The sequence below is a fragment of the Gambusia affinis genome, linkage group LG13 (assembly GCF_019740435.1).
Source record: "Gambusia affinis linkage group LG13, SWU_Gaff_1.0, whole genome shotgun sequence".
NCBI lineage: Eukaryota > Metazoa > Chordata > Actinopteri > Cyprinodontiformes > Poeciliidae > Gambusia > Gambusia affinis.
Genome location: NC_057880.1, coordinates 6,460,654 through 6,478,071, shown reverse-complemented (window position 1 = coordinate 6,478,071; position 17,418 = coordinate 6,460,654). Strand labels below are relative to the sequence as shown.

Here is a 17,418-nt window from a genome sequence, read left to right as displayed (position 1 = left end):
GGGGGAGGAAAAGAATACCCTCTTAAAAAGGAAATCATCTACTGCAGAGTACTTTCTTGGTAAAGAAGGTAAAAAACAAATATAGGAAAAGTGGCAAAATGACTTTAAAAGTCCACTTGCTTTTAGCTCTCGTGTTTGCAACACTGACAAATCAGCACAGTTTAGATGTAGATCCAGTTCAAAAACACTAATTATCCCAAAGGGAAATTAGATGTTGTTTTAACTCATATCATCCAAGTATCTTTAAAGACATGCTAAAGGACATGCTAACAGATAATTTCCAGACAACAGAGACAACATTCCACAGTAACACATCCTCAATGACACTACCAGTTGCTGGGGAGCACTGCTGCTAATCCACTTCATTTGCTTTTGCCACTCGTCTTTAAATCACTTTGCCAGATGGAGAGACAGAATCAGGGATGTGATCCTTGCCCATTTCGACTGATGGTAAGCAATGTTTTGAACATTCTCTCTACACTTTGGTAGTTAAAGGTGGTTACATCCATATAATGTAGAATAGAAATATGGCCAAATTATTTTTGATGGGTTTTAAAATCATGGTTGATCCAAGTGATGATAGTTTATTATCCACAGAAAGTGTCATTAGGCTGCAGCAGCCACAGTTATCAATCATTCAAAATGTCATCCTTGCTAATGACATTTTGAGGAAATGTATTACCCATGCTGTCATCAACCAGTCTTTAATTGTGCATAAAACATACAAAAAAACATAAAAGACGCATATTACAGTTTAGGCAACCCAAGGTGAATAGAATCTTCCTATTTTTGGGGGGGTGGAGGAAAATGGAAATTGGTACTAAATCTGAGGCACAGAGAAAAATTTGTAATTGATTAATGAACAGCAGTTTGTGGAGTACTCTGAAGATTGATTAATCACTTCAGCATCAGAGATCACTCGTGTTTCAACATTAGAAGTATATTTTCCAATGGCCACCAAGCTAATATCTTCAGTCTTCACTTCCACTCCTCATTTCTGTCCCCTCCATCTCGCTTCCTCTGCTCTTTCGTCTTATCAGTGTGTCCAGGGTGCCCTCCTCTCTTCTACTTTCTGGGTCTTTCTTTTGGGTGGCCCCTTAGTGCCCCCTCCTACACACACTCTCACACCCAGAGCATGCACTTCAGACAGGGGGCTAATGGGAAAATAAATTACCAGCCGGCAAAAGCCCTGGCTCGGCAATTCTGGCTGGAGAGAGAAAGGGCCCACAGGAGGGGCTGGCTGGAATGAAGGGAGGTGGTCCAAGAACTGAGAGAGGGAGAGAGAAAGACGAGAAAGGAAGACACACTAGTCACAAAAAAAAAAGGTTGAGAAAAGGGAAAAATGCTTGGGAAAATGAGACAGAATGTACAAGGGGAAAGGAGGATGGTGAGAAAGGAAGATAGGTTGAAGGATTAGCTGGAGTTCATTCGTGGTTTGTGAAGTGCCTGGTCATCACTTTTCCTGCCATTTTACCATCTCTGGTCATCACAGAGGCCTAAAATGACCAATCACACACACATGCAAGCATTCAATACACCTCAGGACCATATCTGGGATTGGTTACTCTTTGCGAAGCAGCAGTTTAGATATCAAACCAACAGATTTGCCACGGACATCTGAGATGGTGTGTGCCGTGTGTATCTATTTATATTTTTGAAGTCAGGTTTTGTTGTGTAAAAGACGAAAAAACACACACACTTCCAGAAGCAGGAAAATAAACTGTTGTCTCTTGGTTTTGTTTTCTCTCTTTCTGAAGGTTTAGAGGCAGACTCAAAAACTGCCAACTTGTGTTGTCTTTATTCTTTTTTCTCTCCTCTACTCCCATCCAAAACTAGCATGGGAAACTAATTGTGAGGTAAGGAATATGTATTCATTGCAGAATAATCCAGAGTGGACTTTTTATTACACATGTTGAAAAACATGATGTTTGCTCTTCTTAGGTTATTGAGATGCCAAAAAGAAAGCTGTGAGAAAACCCGTTGATATTTCATCATTCTTTTGCTTCACTACTGAAGAAAGCTACCAACAAAACACAAACTAACAATTTACTTTCAAATGTCAATTATGTTATATAAATTCAAGAAAAAAAAATGTCTGTTGGAACTCTGAAGGCAAGTCAACTGTGTTTTCAATGAAGATTTTCTACGACAAATTCTTTTTTTTAAATAACGTATTGGGATGTCCATTGGATGATATTGCACAATACTGTTCTAGTTTCATTCTAAGATAACATAGTAGGTTAAGAAGATCATGAGTTTTAATGATAAATCTGGCTAGAACATCTATATTTTAGAGATATCAAGTGGTGATATTAAGGTAAAGATAAGGTGGAATTGTTTTTTGGAAGCAATTTCCATCCAACTTTAAGGATCTGTTTGTTTTTGCAGTTTTTGGCAGGCTGCTGAGATCTGACAGAGCTATGATAGGGCTCTAATCCAGGGCAAAGCTGATTTGCTTAAGGGAGGAGAGGGGAGAGAAGGGGGGTTAAGATGGCCTCCGACAAGAAACAATTGCCCCAAGTGAGAGTCTGCCTCTTTCCCACCCTGCTCCATGACAAAGGTGTACTCTCCATGCTAAGTGACAAATCTGGGGAGACAAAGAGCATTAGCAGGGTGATGCTCTGCTCCAGTGCCTCCGATTGTGGCCAACTCAAAGAGAATCTAATATGGATTTTGAAAAAAAAAAGGAGAAGGAGAGATTAGAATGAAAGAGAAACAATGAACACCTTCTACCAAGGGGGAATTAGTGGAGGGATTGGATAAGAAGCTGGTGTGACTTGGTGTGTGTGTGTTGCATGCTTGAGCGCTTGTTCTTTGAAATTCTGTTTTTCCTTGAAAGAACAATACAGTTTGCAGATTGTATTTATGTGCATTTACATGCAACCTAAAATGGTTCTTGTGATATTCTTAGCATGCATCACCCATCTTTGCCATGCATGGAAGCAATCTTTGTTTGAATTGGAGGAGGGGAGGACAAAATGCAATTTGAAAACTACAGCAGGCTCAAAACAATTTGTCTTTTGACTTCAATACATTTTTCTCCTTAAAACTTTGGGCTTTAGTCTAACACCTGGAACTCTTTGGGTGTGGCACTCTGAAAAAGATCCAAAGTACAGATCAGTTATGGATCACTCTAACCGCCAGTAGCTGGCTTAGCACTGGCATCAGAAGACATCACAAGACCCCTATTCTTTGTCACTTAGCAGAACAACTGCCTCCGTTTGCCAAGAACTCTGTGTATGTGTGTGTGTGTGGGGGGGGGTTCAATCCCTTGCATCTTCATATCCAAACAAGCACTCACACGTACTCACCGACAGCGGATTTTCAAGCGATAATCTGGAATGATTCATCCTAAACACAAATTTAAGCTACGTTCATCACACACGCCTGCATGCATACACACATATCCTTTCTTCACCACTGGTAGACACCTAGCGTACGTGCCGCCCTCTCATGCCCAGTGGGTCAAGCTTGTGGATAAACAGGGGGATTTGCAGAGGCCGCTATTTGGCGGGCCATACAGGCATGTCTACATCGCAGGCAGCCATCTTAAGTCCTAAAAGAACAAAATAAATAAGCAAGGCAGAGGAGATAACTGTTCAACTGACGTTTCACAGTTGTGCCTCGCTTCCCACCAGGAGCGTCTGGCCACCCATCGTCACCGTATAACACATAACAGAAACGAGATGAGGGGAAAGACAAGGCGGGAAAGTCTGATTAGAGTCAACTGAAAGTCATGAGGTAATCGAGGACAACCTCAGACAACCGCTGGGAGAGGGTGCAGTGGGCAATACAAAAAATAGACTATAATATAAAATTAAGAAATGCTAACTCAAAAGATAACTAAAAGGGAATGGGGTAAATACGTTTTGGTAGAAGAAACTTGATGTGACCCTGACTCTCCAAATTCTTAACAGACTTCTTATCAGTAGCTTTCTGACAGAGATGAGTTCCATCAGCTTCTAAGATGTCTTGAATTAAACAGTTGTTTGAGACTCTCGATATTAAAACACTAGAATAAGTTAATTCTAATGAAAGCTACCTCATGAAGCACAACTTAGTCACTGCTACCACCATTCCTGAGTTATTATTATGGTTATTGGATATGAAGATGGTTTCATGTATGGTTTCATGTATATTTGAGACTCCTCCTGTTGCCTATGTAAGAAAGAAAGTAGTTCTTGTGTTGTCCGGTCACATTAGCTGTGTTTCTAACCAATTGTCACTCACATAATTTTGTTGAGTATTTTTTTTAATGTTGCAAATAAGAAAACATAAATAAAATGTGAATTAAGTGTGTTTACACCTTATTGGACCAATTCAAGGAGGCAATGTGCAGCATAATTTTGTAAGATGTTGATGTTATGCACAGCTGTAAAAAGAAAAGAAGTAAAGGTTGCAACATAGCATCGAGCACACATATCGGAAAAATGGAGAAATGTTTTCAGGATTGTGTTATTGGCCAAGTTGAAAATGTTCCCTCATGTCAACTGATATTGGTGATGTTACATGTCCAGAAACATAAAGAAATGCTAACTCAAAAGATAACTAAAGAGGAATGGGGTACCTCCATTGCATTCTAATGCAAAACAACAGTATAAACAGCTGATCAGTCATGTGAGGTATACGTTTACATCTTATTTGTATCATAACCCTGACTCCAACATTTCTATGTCAGACTTTCTAAAAATACAGCCGGACAAAGATTTAAAGAGGAGCAGCAAAGGCAAATGATGTGGATTGGCAGTGCTTGCCAACAAGTGATGGTGTCAACCAGCATAGATTGCTGTACAATATTGTCACTGTAGCCTGGAAACTAAGCTATTAGCTGTTGTCATGCTATGAGACTGTTATACACAAACAGTCTTTTGTCGTACATCTCTTCAGATTTGTTATAAGATTATCTGCTACTGGGCCGTGCTGTGGAGGCGCAGGGGATTAGCACGCCCCACGTTTGGAGGCCTTAGTCCTCGACGCGGACGTCGTGGGTTCAACTCCCGGTCCCGGTGACCTTTGCCGCATGTCTTCCTCCCTCTCCTCGCCCTCTTTCCTGTCTGCCTACTGTCACAAAAATACGAGCCACTAGCGCCACAAAAACTCTTCGGAGAAAAGATGAAAAAAAATGAAAAAAAGATTATCTGCTACTGGTGATCCTTCAAGTCTATAGCATCATAAACCACGATGGCTCTTACTTTGATGAAAAGAGTTAAGACATTTAATGTCCCTTTTGGATAATGAAATATTCCTGAATTGCTGATAAGATGGAACAAACCATTATTCCTGTTTGAAACATTTGAATTTGCAGTAGTCAGCTGGAGGAGACCGACCAAAACTGGACAGAATCCATTCTCTATCATTGTAAAACATAATAAATGTATAAGTTTTTTCCTAAAGTAATGCTTAAGTATTGCCTTGTTATTACCCAAACCTGTATTTTGGATAGTCCTGTGAGCTGGACACATCGCTACACACTTTTCTCAGTTAAAGCTTTTAGAAATCCAGGCCAAGGCTCATAAATCTTTGATACCAGCATGGTAACATAATCCAGCCACTATGCTATCTTTGATTTCCTGTTAGCTCTACATAAACCCCATGCTCAACGAAGGGAGTTATGTAAGTAGGTATATGTCTCTTGTGTAAGCAGATCCTTTGGACAAAAAAAAAACCAAAACAACTATTTTGTGGAAAAGGCATTCATATTTGGTTATATTTAAATGCATAATTTGTTATATAGGTAATGCATGACCGACTAATTGAGAAAGTGGACATATGTACATACGAACTGTCAGTGTTTGCTTTGGTGTCTGGTGGCATCTGCTGTGTTGTTGGCTGGAAACGAATCGCAATGGGAGGCCAAAGCCCCAGAATAAGGAGATGAAAGCCGAGGTCACAACCTGGACCAGTGGGACGAGTCACTTTCACAAATACACTCTCACACATGCAAGTCAGAGCATACACAGGCTGCGTGCACATGGCGCACACAGGACTTGCTGCAAACATATGGGTCTTTCACCGACACACACAGAACCCAGCATGAGTGGTGCAGCGCAAGGACGAAAGATGACAGAATGAATAAGATAAAAGAGCAACCGTGTCAAAAATATGACAGATGAAATGCACAGAAACATAAAAGAGCCAGCGAAAAAAGGGAGTATGAAATGAATTAGAGGAAGCACAGAAGCAAGGCTCTACCTCAACTGGGCAACGGTTTAATCAGCTTAATTAACAAACAGGCACATAAGCAAAAAATAGGCACGCATGCAAAGATAAAAGATGTGTGTGCCAACAGCGTTACAAAGCAGAGAGTGATAGCATGGAGAAGCATGTGCATCTGTTCTTTTACCTGCAACTGAATAACTCTGGTAAAGTACATGGGTTGAAAAAGCACCAGAATTTTATTCAAAAGGAGTGACGATCTAATAATTTAACCAAACTGTGATTATTATTTTGAGAGAACACAGTATTTTTTACAGATGGATATAAACTCAGTTTAAAACTTAATCCTGAAGCACAAGTAAAAGTCCCATCTTTTTATTTCTTTTTATGTGGCAGGCTGTTGAAGAGTTTCAAACTGTTTTCAGGAATCACTATATGACTTGAAGTTGTATTTAATATGAATAAAGGCCAGTTTATGTTCCCTTTATGAATGTAAATAGGGACATCCATGTTTAACGCAAGCATTGCCTCATGTTTTCTATTAGTTTGTTAAATTGTGGTGATTGCTAGGTAAAGTAGCCACTTGAGGAAACTTCAGAGTTGGCTTCCGTATTTGGCAGAAAGACTCAAACAGCAGCAAACATGCCAATGGTAGAGGAATTATTGATAATCTGCATTCCCAGAAAAGGATATAAAAAGAGGCACCAGATTAGATGAAACTGGGTCTTTGCAACCATTAAATAGTATGAAGATGAAAAAACTCTGGGCAAGGATCAGGAGTGGTACTTAGTTATATGACAGCGATGTAGTGAGAGAAGCAAAAAACAGAATAGAGCCCTATAGACGTGTTTTTTTCTTTTGACGTCTAATATAGTTGTATTCCCTGCTGCATTTCTTGTAATTATGTGCCTTTAGGTGAAACTAAAGAGACAAAGTAAAACAATTTATCTGTGAAGAAGCAAATTTTCACACTGAGTGGACACGAGTCATGAGAAGCCAAGAATGCAAATGTCTTGAACAGCAGAGACAGCCCATAAGTTCAGACGGTCACATACATTCATGACACCTGCGAAGAAACGCAACCACACAGGAACCTCATGGCAGTAGTAGCTTTTAGTCAGCAGACTGACCATGTGATAGGGTGGTGTGGTGTGGATTAGGGGCCAATAAGCCTATTAGGGTGACAGCAGGGACCACCCGGCCTCCACAGTCACCTACAACCTACAGACACAACCACACACTGCCCTGACATACAACTTACTGGACACAAAGCCAGATATAAACTCAAGCAAATACTTCTGACAATTTGTCTGACAAAAACAGAACAATATGAAACAAAAACATTTACGTTGGAATGTTTACAAGAGAATGTGCATTAGATTCTTTTTTTTTTCTTTTTTTACAAGCTGGTAATGCCCTACAAAGAAAAGAGGCAGAACATGCAGGCATTTACAGTTGCAATAGGTGTGTGCGTGTGTACGCCTCCGATGTGGTGTGTGTGCCTGCACAGAGGGGAGTCTGAGCGTGGGGGGTAATCACAAGCATCTGTCCCCTCTCTGAACGGCAATTAATTAGATTAAATTAATTTGGGAAGCGTGTGTGGATGTGTGATCAAATGCTACAAACCGCCTGCCTTCTTACACCCACCCACACAGGAAATAATGTACATTCTCTAAGCTTTGAACTATGAAGCACATTTCAGCTTAAATTATCATTGCAGGCACATGCAAATACTTTAAGTGAACATGCCGTTTCCTCTGACACAATAAATGAACCCTATTGAGTCCTAACAAGTATTTAAAAATGAGCAGAGGTGAAAACTTCGGTGACACACGCGTGCACACAATCACAAATTAATCCCAATTTGTCGGCCACGACACAGGAGAAACTTTTGGGATTTCATACTTCATACCAGCTTTTGTCACCTTTGCGTGAATAGCCAGGAGCTGAAATAATTGTGTTTTTCTTCCCCGAGGCCCAGTCGGTGCTCACAAGCCACTGGCCTACGTAATATGTTCCAGACAGGGAGAGGGAGAGGAGGGCAACGTGGCTTTGGGTACGATACAAAAAAGCAAGGGGTGTGTGTTTGGGAAGGTGTGCTTAATGCTGAAGAACGCAGGCTGCCTACTCCGCTCTTATTTTGTGCTAAATAAATGAGGCTTGGAGAAATTCAATATTTGAGAACAAACTGTTTGTGTGCAATAATTATGGACTCTCCTGCTGATAATACTTTGTAGAACTCATCTTTGCCAACAGGAGAGGATCTCCCTACATCATTTTACCAGGTTGGAACATTCAGGGCAAGGGACTATTCTGTGCACTTTCTTTACAGTAGAGATGCACTCTTATGTGTTATATATGATAATATGTCCTACATGCATTTTTATTTGATGTCCAAACATTTACATGATTTAGGTGGCTTAAATCAGTAAAAAGTAATTTTTAACATATCTGTATCAGTCCAAGAAGTGAAACTGGTCCGACATTAATAGCAAATGTTTATTTTAACGATAAACAGAAGAGAAACTAGTCAGCGGAGTGACTGGTTTGTTTCCTGGGGGAAGACGGAGATGAGGGGGGGTATACTAAAATGTATATTTCTTTTATTTGTATAATATAAATAACAGCAGTAAATGGTTGTTGTTGTTTTTTGCTATATCAACAATTTTAATATTAGTCAAAACTTTAAATTTAGTACATCCCTAATTATTATTGGAGGCTACAGTAAGCCCATGCCAACATCCTTGTTTTCTTTCAAAGTCCTTTCTTATATATAGTGAGAAAACCCTCAACTCTAGATACTGTAAGAATTAAAAATTCTTCTGTGATTGTTCACATGTGTCAAGGCAGCTTGTCAAACAGCAGAGCATCCATACTCGGTCAGAAATGTGTTCTGTCCTTGGTGACATTGATGTAATGTGCACAAAAAAAAAAACTGTTGAAGTAGGACTGAAAGGGTAAACGATGGGGGAGGAGCACGGCAGAGTGGGCTTTGGAGTCTATCACTGTATATTCAATGTATTCTGACATGATAGCTTCTCGCCTTTAAATACAGCAGCCCTGTGTGAGTGTCGGTGCGCGTTATTTAAATCCTTTCACAAAGCTTTGAAGATGAGTGAAGTTGGTCTCCAATCTCTAGCTCTGGCTGATATGCAAACGCAGAGAAAATACACACAGACATACATACGCACATTAACCCCCCTGCCACTATGCACACACAAAAGGGCCTGTCAGCACAATGCCTTCAAATATAGCTGTCCAATCTTCTGACTCTCAATTTGCCCACCTTTTTGATAATATGTGGCTGTTTGAAAAAGGGTGAAAGGCAAGGGTAGCATGCAATTTAGAGATACTACTGTGGAGCCATTTGCAGTCATCCACCTCACTCCAATGCTTTCTCTCTCTCTCTCTCTTTCCATCTTTTGATTATGCGATTTGCCTTGTCAGACGAACAAATAGGGGAGGGGAAAAAAAGGTAGTGTTTTACACTACCTTTTTCAATGACAAAATACAATCTAGACAGGACCAGTAATTCGACAGAGAGGGATTAGCCTAACGCAAGGTTGGGCCCCAAGATTAAGACGAAGCCAGAGCGCGGGGATCTTGAATTTCATCATCTTCAGTGCTTGGGCACAATGGTCGTCTTCCCCTTTTCTCTTCTGCCGTCTGATGAGGGGTCAGGAGAACTCACCTCTCCTCTTCTTCTGTTCCTTTTATTAAGAGCGGCACTCATGGCTGCTTTCAGCCTGACTGTAGATACCAGAGTGGCCGGGGTACCTCAGAAGATCAGAGCTCTCTACATACTTCTGAACAAGCAAGGACAGTTGGGGAAACTAAAGGCCAATAGTGGACTTTTAAAAACCCCTAAGGATGTTGGCCTGTCATTAACAGCATCCAAATAGGCCGAACTATCTACTGACAGCTACAAACATGATCCAACAGATTTAATTATAGCTGAAGGAATGAAGGCTTATTGCAGATCATTGTGCTAGGTTGCCCTCTTGTGGTGAATTTTTATAGCTTTCCAAATTTCTCTAAATTTGCACTCAAGACAACAGGAACACAGTGTACCGATAAACTAAAGGATGAGAAGTTTGGGGCCATTCATTGTGGAAATTAATTTTATAATGATTTTAAATTCCTAATGACTTAGTTTAACTATTCTGTTTCCAATGTCAAAGGATTTCAAAACAAATAACTTCAATAAACTTTAAACACAAGAGCTGCATGTACAAGTTTGAAGTTACTTTAACTTTTATCTAACACCCTCTGAGTAAAAACTATTTCCAACAGCACTAATATTTCTTAAAAGTTCCCCAGCAAGTTGTAATTTGACCTTTTTATTGACATCAAAAGCTTCTGGCATAATTCTGGTTGTATGCTTTAGCACACATCTTAGCCAACGATCTAAATTAACGGCACCGCTAACTTAGCTTGGACCTGGCTTCTAATCACAGCTCACATATTTTAAAAACGAGTTGAGGTTAGAGCCGTCCCAGAAATTCAATGTCAGTTTTACTGACTACAGATCTGTTCTGATGTGTTAGAACAACAAACAGTGTTTCAGTTTTTAACCATTTTGCTCGACATTGCCCCTAAGAAAAGATGAATATTTCAGGAGCAATAACGCAATATTGCAAAAACAATAATTCTGCAATATAATGTCCAGTCCTAATAGTTTAGGTGTAAATGACAAAAAATGTGCGGTATGGAATTAAGATGAAGCTTTTAAACGGGGGGTAAACCAATAAATCAGCCCCAATTTCTGGGACATTAGAGATGAGCCAGTACTTGGTCTAAAACCCAATGCTATCCTCCAATCTCCACGGTTAACAATAGTCACCCACTATTGCCGGCTTAGTGGATTCATTGCTATATTTAGCAACTTGTCAGACAAAAAAAAAAAATTGCTATTGGCCAAAATCCAAATCGGCAGATCAAGCTTTTTAAGATCGGTGATCGGCCAGAAAACTGCAATCGCTGCGCTCCCAGTTTAAACTTAAAAACACGGAAGCCACTATCAAGTGTCGTGTTGTGAAACTGTTTTGCTGAAGCTTGAACACAACTGGTTAATATTCCACATTACAGCTGGTTTTAGAAAGGACTGACTTCAAATATATTAAAATTTGGATCTGTGACAGAAGATCAATTACTTTGTAGTTTAGAAAGGGATATTAATGTAAAAATGAGTATTGCTTAATGTATTTATTTATGTTTATGTATGGGTTAGAGAAATCTACAAGAAATGGTGCATCCAGTTCTTGTTTATAAAATTCATTGTGCATCATCATTGCAAAAATAATCAAAATAATAAATAACTGTTTTAAATGCATCATTAGAAAGACCAAAACTGATCTTTCATCACTACAATGAGTAATTTAAACTTCTGACACAATTTATCCATCCAATCAAATCTCCCTTTCTAAACTTTCATGGTACATAAGTTAAGTTTGAAAAGGATATTGTTAAAGATTTTACTTTCTACCTCTTAATAGTTCCTATTATTCCAGAAAGTGCCCAGCAGTCTGGAGTGACTCTTGTCAAACCAATAAGGAGGCAAGCATATCAAAATATTAAGATTTTATTATGCTTACATACGATGTACAATCCATCAGTAGCCATGTGTGTTTCGTTGCTTGTAAATGTTAGCCAGAAGCCTTTCACATCCAAGTTTGTGAGGGAGTAAAGTTATTGTCTCCCTCTCCCGTGTTCTTCATTCCAGCTGTCAGGAACCTGGTATGGCTTTGATCTTCTGTCATTAGTCAGGCATGCAGAGACAGAGGCGAAAATTCAAACTTGTCCATTTTCTCTCATTTTAATGCTCCTTCTTTTTTTTGGCCCTCTCCCACGCTCCGTGCAGAAGACATCGGCTGACCAGTTTGTCTCTCCGAGTCTCTTTCAAGGCATAAATGTGCTGTTGTTGCTACCTTTGACGTGTACAGGAAGCGACAACGTCAGTGCGCTCAGTTAGCTCGCCTAATGCTTTCTGTCCCACTGACATTCTTTCAAAGGACTTTGAGGAGTCTCAAAGGTCAGAGGTCATTTGCTGAGCTCAAGTGATGAAACTTCAGTCTGAAGTCACATCAGGCATTATCAGGGAGTATTCATTAGAGATTCATCAGCTGCTGTTATTCCCTCCGACAGCATTGCTTTCAGTAGATTAGTGAAACAGAGAAAGTGTGTGCAAATACTGAGTCTGGGTCAAATGCTTATTATTCCTGCAGAACACAGTTGTCATATGTTATGAATCCACTTTTAGTACAAAAAACAAAGGGAGACAGGCAGTGAGAAGTCTATCTGGATAATAGGCAAAAAATATTAATTATTTCCACCTAAAAACTTCTGCTATTAAGGCAGTGAAATATAAAAATTACTAGCTGACGTCCAATTACAACTTGGCAATATTGCTTAAAGTGGCATTGCATTAACAAATATTGTCCAGTCCCCATGTGAAAATAAAAAAGTAAATACTTGCCCGTTTTTTAATATTTTTTCAAATCGTAGAACTGCATAAAATCAACTTGATGGACCTAAAAGTCTGAGTTAGCTTTAGCATGATAGCTACTACAATACACACTGGATGCTGGCATTAAAGGCAGGAAAAGGCCTTTATAGTATATAGAGACACCTGAACTATAAGATCCTACCAGATATTGAGATTACAATACTGCGAGCATTTAAACTGTAATGAAGATTGTGGTTTCAATAATTGATTCAGTTTTCCATAATACGGTTCCTGACTCCTCAAAGCCACTTGAGCTGGGACGATCATTTGAAAAATGTGCAAGTGCCAAGCACACAGAACAAGACAGTGACTGATTTTTCTGAGTATGTCAGCCTGCTGAAGATGGTAATTGAACACATTTAGGTCACGGGTTTGTGGCTGGCTTGAAACAAAATTAAAAAGTTCAGTCTCATTTAAAAAAACCTCTTCCTGTATATTCTGGACATGGTGTGAGTATTTAGGTTTCTGTGTCGTTTTCAGTTGATTTAGACTCCGTTGTCCCGTCTACCCTGATTGTTCCCCAGTTGTGTCTCGTTTCCCTGATTACCCGCTGTATATTTAATCCCACCTGTGTTCCTTATTCCTAGTCGGGTCCTTGTCTAATCTGTAATCTGTCTAGTGTGTCTAGCTGTCTTGTCAAGCAGTGTTAGTCGTCTCGTCTAGCCTTGTCTGCTGTCAGTTAACAGTCGTGTCTACCAGATGCTACTAGTAGATGAGCTTTAGCCTTCAGCTCATTTCTGTGCTGCCTGGATTTTTGGACTTGGTATTGCTGACTTCATCATTAAAATCATCACTTCTTAATTTCATCCTGGATCCACAGAGTCTGCCTCACTACCTCTTTACCGCATAACATGACACACGGTCTCTCTTTCCCTTCTCTTAGTGTCTGGTTCATTACCTATGAAATAATATGCATTCAAAGCAATGGACTATATCTAATGTCTATCTCTAATTAAAAGTGATTTCAACAACCATAACCTAACTGTAAAATTCATACTTAGTTTAGGCAGTTATTTGACTTATTAAATATTATGGTAAAGCACAAAGTTCAAAGTGATGTTAGCTTTGTTTTTAATGCAAATTTTTCTTAAATCAATTACAATCAGGGTATTGACTTGTCTAGTCAATACCCGATAATACCTCTGTTATCAGCTGCCTCCTTCTCCTGTCTTCTTGAAAAATGTCAGTGACCTTTTCACATTTAGTGGAAATGGTAGATACATATTCTACCATCATTTTCCACCCCCAGCGCTGATCGACCCATGAACGAAGCCGCCCACCAGAGCCATAACAACGGTCAGGACCAGTTCTACAGGTGTATTGGCCCCTTTTGGCCCTCATCAGTCAGTTTCGGTACCAAGGTTATCACAATTGTAAATAGTTATGGTTGAACTGCCCATGACTTTGGACCACCAAGCAACAGTTGAGTTTTGTTTCCCTCTTTAGCCTAGGCAAGACGCTTCTGATGTTGTCTTTTGTTCAGGGGAAATGTGACAGTTGTGTGAGCGATTCATCACTGCGTAACGGCACTTGATGCACCTCAGTTTACTCATTATAAAGATTCCAAAAATTTGTTTTAATAAATTTTGCTAGATTCTCCATATTGCTGGTACGTATTGTCCTACAAACTATATTTCTTTCCACTAACTATGAATATTTTCAAGACATGAACAACCAGCTACTCTAGCAATGACCTTTATGGCTTCCTCTCCTCATGAAGGATGTCTTGACATCTGTTCAGGTGGCAGTCTTCCCTGTGACTGTGTAGCCTACTGACCCAGACAGGGAGACCATGTAGAAGCTCAAGAAACCTTTGCAGATATTTGAGTTAATTAACTGACTGGGTGTGGCACCGTGACATTCCAATAGTTAATATTTTCACAATATTAAAATTTTCTTACACACCAAATTTGGGGTTCTACTTATCTGTAAGCCATAGTCATCAAAATTACAAGAAGCAAAACCTTGATATATTCCACTCTAATAAATCTACATAACACATGAGGTTCACTTTCTGAAGTGATTAACAAAAATATATTTTTTATATTCATATTCTCTGTTTTTTTACATGCATCTTTACAGTAACCACAACACTCCACATGCAGTGGCATGTAATGACATCCACTAACCACATGGTGGCAGAAATAGCACAAAAATATGTTCTTGTACACTTGGAGGTGTTTCTTTTCTTCTTTTTACTTAGTTTTCTAAAGACGTTTTAGAGTTTCAAATCTGCATAGCACAATTGCTATGCAGATTTGCATCATATTTTTCACAATGAGGTGAAAAATACTTAAAACTCACATTTTCAATGACAAATGTCCACTCCTTGTCCTCAAACTCTTCCGCATGGGGATCCTGTAAAGGCAGAAACAGCAATCATGAAGCTAGTATTTTTTTTACTATCTTTTATACATCTGTGGATGGATCAATATTGTGTAGAGCTTATACAACATTAGGAATCCAATAAATGTGTGTAAAGAAAAGTCTAAAACTAGAAGATCAACTGCTTTATTGGTGTTCTCCCTCAGCCTTGTGGGTTACAACCAGCTGAGATAAATAAGTGCTGTATGTTTTTACATTTACTACATAAAAGCCCAGAGAGAGCTAACATTTTTTATGTATTTAGATGATTTGAAACAGAAAAAAAACAGGAAGCAGATACTTTTTGTTACAGCTTTAATTGTATGCATCCAAAATGTGGTCTGGGGGATCCTTTGTGGCTCTTGAAATTATTTTGTTTGGCTCCTGACCTCAAGCCAAGAATGGTAAAAATAATTGACCCAAACAATTTGGAGAATGTCTGTTTTTCTCTTAATAGGCAACAGTCTGAAGTCCTTTTTATGCTTTGAATCCTTAATGACATACTGATTTCATTAAAAGTTTGTTTATTGTTAAGCAGGTAAAACTAAAAATCAACTAACTAATGTTTACATTATTAATTTCATAAATCTTGAGGGCCACCAGTAGTTTAAATTAGCCAGTTGTGGCCCTCGGGGCACAAAGTTTTAACACCAAATCTAAGTCCAGATTTCTACAAATCTAGATCTACAAATGTTCATTTATTAGAAAGGCCTAGTCAAAGTACAGACCTTACTATCAATAGGAATTCTGCAACAATACTTGAAAAGTGCTGTTCAGAACACAGTCAAGCAAAGGATGATGCACAGTTACTTTAAGTTGCATATGCAACTAAAAATCTACTTATTCAAATTTTAATTTGCATAAGAAAACAAACAAATTTACCATTTGTTTATTTTGGTAAATAAACAAATGGTAAATGTGTTTATTTACTATAAAATTGTTTATAAATTTGGTTTATAAGCAACCAAATCTGTAAATTTGGTTGCTTGTAAAAATAAATTTTTCTTCCACCTCGAAATTATGTGCTACTTTGTGATAATCTGGTCACATAAAATCCCAATAATAGGCACAGAGGATTGTGGTGTGACATGAAAATATAGGAAAAGCCTTTGAAATATTTAAACAGGTTTAAACTATGTGTTTCCCCATAGTTGAAATTTTTTTTGGCTTCGTCTTTTTTGAAGAATCCAAAATCGTTTGAAATACAGAAGAGTTGACTTGATTAGCAGACCACTGGGTTTTGGCTCATTTTCATACTGGAGTTTTCACCTCTCCATGCAATTTTGGATCTTAATCTTTGCTTCATCAATAATACTAATGAATAATATCTGAATATTTCAAAAACATATATATTTTCTTTTATTTTGATGCATACACTGTGTACAGTTTCATTTTACGGTGACATCTGCTCCCAGATAGAATTACTATGCAATGACAATAGAACAAATAAATGCCTTTCAGGCAATAAAATGTGCATTTTCTCATTTGACAAAGTAATTAAGCTGTATTTACACTTTTTACATATATTTCTAATATTGCATAAACAATTTAAAAGGTAAAATGAAAAATCTGCAGAATGTGCCAATTTATTTACATGATTAATTAATTATTCGTTGGAATAATCAATTATTAAAAGTAATCGGCAGTTGCAGCCCTAAACTTTTTCACAAAAAAATTTCAGAAAAACAAAGTATTATTTTACAAAATGATTGCTCAACTTATTTTGAAATGATACATTAATGTTGGTGAGATAAGGTTCCTTTTCACAGTTCAATAAAAGTTCTCCATCAGTGTTCAGATCTTGTACCGTCAAACATTTATAAATACAAGCAGGAGGTGATTTTCCTGCTCCGAATGATCCTCTGAACGCCATTATTTTATAAGCACATCGATTGAGCCAAGCATCATCAGCCATCTCTTCTGTCTGCAGCGCTGCCAAATATAACCAGCAGGTAGCTAAACACCCAATTTCCCCCGCCTTTAGTCTTCATTTACCCATGTCGATGAGGAAATTCAGTTTGTATTTTTCCGTATTTATTTTTCTTGTGCATCTCATCTGCTGAGATTTAAAACAAGCAAAATTGAGTCCTGCAAAAACACGCTGAAGACTTCCCACTGACTGCACCTCTTGTTGACACTTCTGTGCACATTCTGCCGCGCTGAGGTTAGTTTTTATTTTTGGTCTTTCCTTGTGATTTACAAAAGTTCGGCTGAGGATGTGCACTGATGCAGATCTTGCAGCTTTTGAGCGCGATACAACACCGCTGACTCAGCTGTTCCCACTGCAGAGCCTTAGGCCAGTCAGAACTAGGAATAAATCTGTGGAAGACTGTCTTCATTTATTAAAGAACTAATCGAGTCATTTCTATTTTCTAATGCAGTGCTTCTCTTTA

The 17,418-nt window shown here is 38.6% G+C and overlaps 1 protein-coding gene across 12 annotated transcripts in view; it reads right to left on the bottom strand.

The window, feature by feature from the left end:
- ehbp1 (EH domain binding protein 1) overlaps positions 1-17,418 on the bottom strand; it is a 169,450-nt gene that overhangs the window by 136,131 nt on the left and 15,901 nt on the right. For all 12 annotated transcript variants that reach the window (XM_044136431.1, XM_044136434.1, XM_044136430.1 and 9 more), the window contains one exon: positions 14,966-15,019. In XM_044136431.1, coding sequence (XP_043992366.1) covers positions 14,966-15,019 — 54 coding nt within the window. The remainder of the gene's footprint in view (positions 1-14,965; positions 15,020-17,418) is intronic.